The sequence below is a fragment of the Haliotis cracherodii genome, unplaced genomic scaffold, assembly GCF_022045235.1.
Source record: "Haliotis cracherodii isolate W230 unplaced genomic scaffold, xgHalCrac1.p SCAF_1, whole genome shotgun sequence".
Lineage (NCBI taxonomy): Eukaryota > Metazoa > Mollusca > Gastropoda > Lepetellida > Haliotidae > Haliotis > Haliotis cracherodii.
In genome coordinates this window covers 87,693,922-87,702,646 of record NW_027266264.1, presented here as the reverse complement: position 1 = coordinate 87,702,646, position 8,725 = coordinate 87,693,922, and the positions used below count along the sequence as shown (strand labels likewise).

The window sequence follows — 8,725 nt, the reverse complement described above, 5'->3', positions numbered from 1 at the left end:
GGAACAATAGCTACTAGCTACAACGTACACGTATTGTCTGTGTAGGAGGAACAATAGCTACTAGCTACAACGTATGCATATCATCTGTGTAGCAGGAACAATAGCCACTAGCTACAACGTACACGTATTGTCTGTGTAGGAGGAACAATAGCTACTAGCTACAACGTACACGTATTGTCTGTGTAGGAGGAACAATAGCTACTAGCTACAACGTATGCATATCATCTGTGTAGCAGGAACAATAGCTACTAGCTACAACGTACACGTATTGTCTGTGTAGGTGGAACAATAGCTACTAGCTACAACGTACACGTATTGTCTGTGTAGGAGGAACAATAGCCACTCGCTACAACGTACACGTATTATCTGTGTAGCAGGAACAATAGCTACTAGCTACAACGTACACGTATTGTCTGTGTAGGAGGAACAATAGCTACTCGCTACAACGTACACGTATTATCTGTGTAGCAGGAACAATAGCCACTAGCTACAACGTACACGTATTATCTGTGTAGGTGGAACAATAGCTACTAGCTACAACGTACACGTATTATCTGTGTAGGTGGAACAATAGCTACTACCCAGGCAGCATTACACAATTGGGCCAACAGTGGGCCAATGCCGCACTGAACATTGGGCCAATGTCGTTTGCCGGCAATGGGCCAATGCTGTTTATCAACGATGGGGCAGCATTGGGCCAACATTGGTTGTCATTTGTGAGCCATCATTGGCCCAATGTTGGGCCAATGTTGACCCACTGTTGATCCAATGTTGGTGCAATGTTGGCAAGTTTAAAAATACCTTTCCTGTAATTTCAGATTATGGTCAGTAGTTCAAGGTTATGCAAGCGACAGTGAAGACTTAACGATGATTTTCAAAGAAACTCATTAGCAGTGTCACCACAGCGTTTAAAATAAAGAAATTCTTGGTCAGTCTAACACAAAACTGTTTAATGCAAATCCAATTCATCAAGTCCTGCATAGTCGGAAAAATGTAACAAACAACCAGGGGATCCATCTCCTTGTTTATTTACATATAAATAGCTAATATTCGAATAAATATGCCTCCCAGAACATTAATGCTGTGAATTTGAACACACTTATAAAAGTAATATGTGTTCTTAGTCTGGTTCAGCAAACTACTCTCCATTGGGAGTAGCTGGTGCAGCTGCGGTAGCTGCTGCCTTCTTTTGTAAGGCCTTAAGGATCCTCTCCTTTCTTCCTCCGTCCCTGTCAGGGGCATAGCGAAACCACAATTTTATATGATCTTCTATCTCATTATTTGTTTTCTGGACCAGTGGGTTCTTTCGGGTGGCTTCTGCAACATAGTTGACATGATACAAGCTACTGAACTCTATAACACTGATTCGTGACATAAATGTGTTAATTACTTCACACAAACCGTTTCATGCACATTTGTGCAGGTAAATGTACAAGGATTGCGACGTTTTACACTGAAAGACTAAAAATGAGTGTGACGTTGTTTCAAGTTGTTTTCAAGACAGTTTCATGTCTTAGCAATTATCAAGGAATATGTTGAGGCGAATTAAGATTGAAGCTGTACTTACTAATGATAACATCCTTTAGTGGCATATCTTTAAAGGCCCTCTTCCCGGATGTCCCTTTCCAATTTATTTGTTTTGCCAGCTTGTTTGTTATGGCCGCCGACAGGATGCGTCTCACCGTGTCTGCAGCGCTCATACCCCCGATGACACCAAGTTGTGAGACCTATAATATGTAATACATGCATGGTATAGTTACAATTACATATTCGTATTATGGAGACAGCTTTTATAGGTTTTTTTTATAAAATAACATAACACGAACGAACGAACATTTATATTTGAATGAAGTATAGTTACGGATTACGAATGAAGTCAAATTAACATTGTATGAAAGCCTAACTGGGTTGGGATGGTTAGCGTTTCCTTTAAAAAACACGCTTGTAGAAACGTTGAAAGTAGTTATGTTTTATTCTATTTTATATAAATTATGACAATACGGAAATTAGCTAAAAACTTCAGCTGCCGTGATACAGAAATGAACACGTATTTTTAATCATGCCTTTGTTGTAGGATGTAATATATAAAATTAAGACCATTGAAATCGTATTATTACAATTAACGTTTGGCAATTTATAACAATGGGCTGGAATACTTACCACACTCCTGAATAGAGTAGCATCTGACAAAGAAGTGTTTGCCTCCTCCAGGTCTTGAATATTGTCAAGAGGCAGGTCTAAGGACGGTTGCTCAGATGTTGATTGTGCTGGAGCTGACATCAATAACAACAACTGGTTAAGCAGTCTGTTGTTTTCCATCGTGGTCGCTGTGTTGGTTTCGATGGCTCTGATTATTTGGACAACCTCTGTTATAAAAAGAAAAATAGCAAAAAAATTATATCTCAAAATTATTCCTGATATATTGTTCCATTATATTTCCACAATACTGCAACATTAACATGCTTTAGTTTATTTGAGGTTAGTGATCAGCCCAACTAAATTGGAATTGTATTTTAGCATCATACATGTCAGTTACTTCTTTCCATATACGGGGGCAGGGGTGGCCAAATCGCCTGCAGGCGCCACAATTCGCAGTGCAGAGTTGCGTCCCTTGGGCACGCCAGAAATCTATGCGTGTGGGGTCTGATTCGCTCCGATTATGTTTCTTGGTTTGTCGGCATTATACCCGTGCTCGTGGGTTTCACAAAAGTGGTAACGTCTGAGACCTGCATCACTTTGGGCTTTCCTCCCACATCAAGCTGACACGCCGTGATATAATTGGAATATTGTTAAAAGTGGGTTATACACTACTCACTAACTCACTCACTCATTCTTGTCATATACCGTCATTGATTTTTGGCAATACCATTGATAAATTTCTTACCTCTGCTGGTACCAACAGATGTCAATGAACCTGTTGTTCTTGATTGAAAACTAGTTTGCGGTCGGGCTGGTGTACTAGGGAAATCTGGCATTGGGCTGTATGAAGAGTTTGAAGGTGTCACCAGTCTCGCCCTGGTTGCTGATGGCCAAGGAGATGACAAACTTCTGTCTGTTGTGGACGCTGTTAGGCTTGAGTTCGAAGTAACATGCTCCCTTTGATGCGCCGATTTCCTTGGAGATCGTCGCAGAACCAGGGGTTCAATATCAACCTCAGTCGGTACACGAGGTGGTGTAGGCAGCCTACTAACCATGCCACTCCTTTCCATAATTTTGGTCTTTTTGGTGTGGGTATAGGGTTGCCTTTCCTCTTCGTCCTCACTGTCACTTGACAGGTATTTAGTAGGTGGCCTACACAAGCAATTACCAAATTGAAACCATTTTTCTATAAGAAGCTTTGGCACAAACTGCTGAATGGACAAAACATGTACATTCAATCATGTAAAACATTATGATAAAACCAATCACAAAGACATACATTTCAGAAACAGAGAATTATTTATTATTATATTTTCAGTTTTATTTAATCTCTGTAAAATTACTGTCAAAGAAGATAAATATGTATCTGACATTATAATACCTTCTTTTCCTTGTATCTATCTGTCCCTCTTCCTCCATCTCTGTATCCAGGTTGGATGTCTCTTCAGCTAGTGGCAACTTCCTCCTAGCCTTGTCATATGATGCTAAAATATAAGATATTGACAGGTTTGGTCGTCAGATAAAATGTTATTGTCATCATGTATAATAGATTATTATACAAACTGTATAGGTTCATCATTACTGAAGAAACCTTTAAACTCATGTGATCTATTTTGGAATTGCTTGATATTCTGTACTGACACCAAATACACCATGTAAAAAAATGTTACCTTTGTTACCTACTAGTATATCAGTTATGATGGCAATGAAAAACTTAGCTTCTATTTTCCTAGTATATATATAAAGTAACTTACCATTTTTGTACATGATGGATATTTCATAAATCTTCCAGGTATCCTTATCTGGTTCGACTGAAGATTTTACAGCTCTGTCCATTTGATTGGAGTTCTTGTATTTCGGCCAGTAGCAGAACCTATCCCCTTCCAACCACGTATCAGGAATAAGGCCGATTTCATCACTTTTCAAGAACTTCACAATGTAATGCATTTTCCTGTGATAACATTTGTCATATAAATCTACCAATATACATAGTGTAAACAGGTACAGTCTCAGATAGTTACTTATAACTATACCTCAAGTTGTTTCTTCATGTCAACTCTGTAATTTATTTCTCACTGTGCATAACGGGTATTGCTATGAATGAATCATGTTTTGGTAAAAGAACATATTTGCATTTGATGAGTGTCAATTTTCCGACAAAAAGGTGTCTCGTTAATCGTGAAACTTTGTGGATTCCAATGATAGATGAAGAAATAGGATATGTAAAAAAATCACTCTTGTCCATGAATTTCTCATAAATTATACTAATGTCCTGATTGGAATGTAACAAAATATTCTTGATGATCACCACATCATTGTCCAATTTTACACAGTTATTTCCTCTGGAACATGATATCAGAAAATCATCCATTTGTATCTCCTTATATTGTTTAACAGAATCTAAATCACGAAGCAGTGGCCCATGTGTGTGTTCATATTTAGGTTCTCTTGTTTTGATGATGGAGTCATTATTCCGCTTAATAAACTGCCGCTCATATATTCTCCTTATTACTTGTTGAAGGGGTCTGTTTGGTGTACGTAGCAATCTTTTCAACTTTCCTAAGTAGCTCTCAAATACAAAAGCTGAGTAATTATCTAATGGACCAAATTTCTTGACGTCTTCAGACAAATGTACTAACCCGTGTACATTGTATACGAGCATGTCGTTCCCATATATCTGGGCAAAATTTTGCACAAAAATACAAAGAATTTCGTTCGCGTAACTACAGAAATTGTTTACGAGCTGAGGACTTGCCAAACATGTAATTCCAACAAAGAGAAGTAGGAAATTCGCGTAAACATGAGGAGATAAAATTTCACTTAACGCTACAGGACCAGTGTATAAACAAAACAATCTATATTCTGTTGCCTTCCACCTATCAATTTCATGTAATGATCTCCCCTTTCTACAAAATTCCCGCGGAATGTAGCTGCTATATTCAATTAGTCTCTCAGACAGCATGTTTACTGCAGTTGATCCTATCCTGCAACCAAGAGATACCGGGCCTTTCATCCATAACATAAGTAACTTCTTCATGACACCAAGGCACACTAAATGCATGTAATCGATTGGAAATTGTGAAACCATTCCAATAGATAATCGACTGAATGGTGACCTGCCATGTGCATGGTGTTCTTCATCCCTCATTTCATCAAACTTGATATCTGTTCTTAAAGCCGCATTTATTTCAGGAAATGTCATTTTGTTTATATAGATCCCGCTTTGCGTACATTTGTCACATCCATAATAACCACTGTGTCCTTTAACTGCCTTCACAAAGGCCCGAGCTGGTGTATCACAAATGACACACGACAACACAACTTCTATAGTTGTCCCTAAATAATCAAACCCATCGCGCTCCAGTAATTTCATTTCTTCCACAAAATCTTCAAGATATTCATCAAGTTTAGCTGGTTTGGAACAGCCATAGAAAAGACCAATGATGAAGGGCTCTCCAACAACAGGGCTAACTATTCTTCCAAGTATTGGCCAGAATTGCATGGAAGTACTTTTAAAAACAGGTAGTCCATCAATATTTACTTGAAATGTGACTGAAGATGATGCATGTACATCTGACAAACAACTACAAGAAAGTTGATGTGAAATGCCATTTGCGATCCCAAAGTGAAAATATTTGCCCCCGGATATGTCTTTTACATCATAATGTTTTGGAGTATGTAGTAATGATCTTGGGTCCTTTGGTAGAGTTGGATAATCAGTGCGAAGTATCTCTAATAATGCTGCCAGGGATTTCTGAGTTATCTGATATGATACAGCCCATTCACCAAGTTTACTCCGTATATTGTTATCCTTTGAGCTTTCACAGTCAGATTCAGTGCTCTCGTTTTCACTACTGTCTGTAATAATACCTTCAGGGTGTATACTTGCATGAGCTTGTTGGAAACTATGATCAGTCATCAATGGCATGTCATTATATGTCGTTTCTAAGTCATCTGTATTGGTAACAGATCTGTTCAAGGAATCATCAAATTGATCCGAGTCATCTACTGCGTAGACAAACGTATCACTGGTAACTTCTTGTTCTGTATCTCCCTGATAATCCTCCTGATAATCCTCATTGTGTGGTGCTGATGTAATGGCTTGTATATGTTCGGCTACCCTGTCCCTTACTTTACGACGTTTTGTCCAGTACGAATCATTCATAGTTATGAGAAACTAGCTATTGTTTCGTGGGAATGTACTACAGTCTGGTTTGATTTTAAATTAATCTGCTGTAAATGCTTCAGTGCATGTGTTGTAATTAGGGAACAATTTGGTCTATATATTTGTTTCTTAATTATCACTTTAAACTTTGCAGAACTTTGTAAGAAATCAGAAAACCAAACTAAAAATGCTCAAATTAATACTGGTTATCGGTAATATATTTGTTTTCATGAAAATAACATTGGTTCGCAGTATAGTCCAGCTATTTAATTGAGTTCAAATCATATCTTGAGGCATAGAAATATGAAACTATAACATGAGAAACAATTACATTTAAACTGAATTCACAGATGTTAACATGAACAAAAGTAGACCAATGTACAGACCACACTTTTTTACTATGGCGCCAGTATATCAGATTTCATGAAATTAATTATCTCATCAATATATAGCTCTTTCTTCCTCAAGAACATTAAGGATATTATACTTATTTTACGCCAAAGTGGTTATCTGTTAGGAGGATTCTGTAGATTGATGAAAATCATACTTACTGTTGTTGAAATGGGCAAATTTAGAGACAAAGATATCAACAGGAAGAATGACCCACTTGTAGAATGGAATGTAACCGTTAGCTTGATCCGCGGTAAAGTGATACATAAACAGTTTTTATTCCTTATTATAATTATTTGATTTCTCTAAATAATTACCAGAGGCATATATTCCTTATTTTAGTACTCATGACCAAACAATTTATATATATATAATTTTTTTTCATCCTATCAAAGATGGTATTTAATATCAACTTTGAGTGTTCAGGGCAGATTACTGATAAGAGCGTGGCACTGTATGGGGCTACTGTCGCCTGGCGAGGGTGTGAGCGGAACCCAGCTGAGTTGTTATCTGGCATTGGCTGGCACACGTTGGCCCGCTGATGGGCCAGTGATGCGAGAGCGATGCCGGCACTGGCGATGCTGGCGACGCTCAGCCAGCATTGGCCCAATTGTGTAATGCTGCCTGGGTAGCTACAACGTACACGTATTATCTGTGTAGGAGGAACAATAGCAACTCGCTACAACGTACACGTATTATCTGTGTAGGAGGAACAATAGCTACTAGCTACAACATACACGTATTATCTGTGTAGCAGGAACAATAGCTACTAGCTACAACGTACATGTATTGTCTGTGTAGGAGGAACAATAGCTACTAGCTACAACGTACACGTATTATCTGTGTAGGAGGAACAATAGCTACTAGCTACAACGTACACGTATTATCTGTGTAGGAGGAACAATAGCTACTAGCTACAACGTACACGTATTATCTGTGTAGCAGGAACAATAGCTACTAGCTACAACGTACACGTATTATCTGTGTAGGAGGAACAATAGCCACTCGCTACAACGTACACGTATTATCTGTGTAGGAGGAACAATAGCTACTAGCTACAACGTACACGTATTATCTGTGTAGGAGGAACAATAGCTACTAGCCACAACATACACGTAGTATCTGTGTAGGAGGAACAATAGCTACTAGCTACAACATACACGTAGTATCTGTGTAGGAGGAACAATAGCTACTAGCTACAACGTACACGTAGTATCTGTGTAGGAGGAACAATAGCTACTAGCTACAACGTACACGTAGTATCTGTGTAGGAGGAACAATAGCTACTAGCCACAACATACACGTAGTATCTGTGTAGGAGGAACAATAGCTACTAGCTACAACGTACACGTATTATCTGTGTAGCAGGAACAATAGCTACTAGCTACAACGTACATGTAGTATCTGTGTAGGAGGAACAATAGCTACTAGCCACAACATACACGTATTATCTGTGTAGCAGGAAAGGTATCCACTAGCTACAACGTATGCATGTCATCTGTGTAGCAGGAACAATAGCCACTAGCTACAACGTACACGTATTGTCTGTGTAGGAGGAACAATAGCTACTAGCTACAACGTACACGTATTGTCTGTGTAGGAGGAACAATAGCTACTAGCTACAACGTATGCATATCATCTGTGTAGCAGGAACAATAGCCACTAGCTACAACGTACACGTATTGTCTGTGTAGGAGGAACAATAGCTACTAGCTACAACGTACACGTATTGTCTGTGTAGGAGGAACAATAGCTACTAGCTACAACGTATGCATATCATCTGTGTAGCAGGAACAATAGCTACTAGCTACAACGTACACGTATTGTCTGTGTAGGTGGAACAATAGCTACTAGCTACAACGTACACGTAGTATCTGTGTAGGAGGAACAATAGCTACTAGCCACAACATACACGTAGTATCTGTGTAGGAGGAACAATAGCTACTAGCTACAACGTACACGTATTATCTGTGTAGGAGGAACAATAGCTACTAGCCACAACATACACGTAGTATCTGTGTAGGAGGAACA

The 8,725-nt window shown here is 38.7% G+C and overlaps 2 protein-coding genes across 2 annotated transcripts; both read right to left on the bottom strand.

Annotated features, from left to right (window-relative positions):
• Positions 1–1,029: 1,029 nt before the first annotated feature.
• On the bottom strand, positions 1,030–4,157 carry LOC139470350 (uncharacterized). The gene is made up of 6 exons (XM_071252735.1): positions 3,894–4,157; positions 3,521–3,623; positions 2,885–3,291; positions 2,161–2,366; positions 1,568–1,727; positions 1,030–1,317 (listed from the first exon to the last, which is right to left on the bottom strand). The coding sequence occupies exons 1-6, from the start codon at positions 4,084–4,086 to the stop codon at positions 1,139–1,141; spliced, it is 1,248 nt and encodes a 415-aa protein (XP_071108836.1). The 5' UTR covers positions 4,087–4,157; the 3' UTR covers positions 1,030–1,138.
• A 32-nt stretch (positions 4,158–4,189) lies between these two features.
• LOC139470342 (uncharacterized) lies at positions 4,190–5,585 on the bottom strand. The gene has a single exon (XM_071252722.1). It carries the CDS (start codon positions 5,510–5,512, stop codon positions 4,205–4,207), a length of 1,308 nt encoding a protein of 435 aa, XP_071108823.1. The 5' UTR covers positions 5,513–5,585; the 3' UTR covers positions 4,190–4,204.
• Between the last annotated feature and the right edge of the window lie 3,140 nt (positions 5,586–8,725).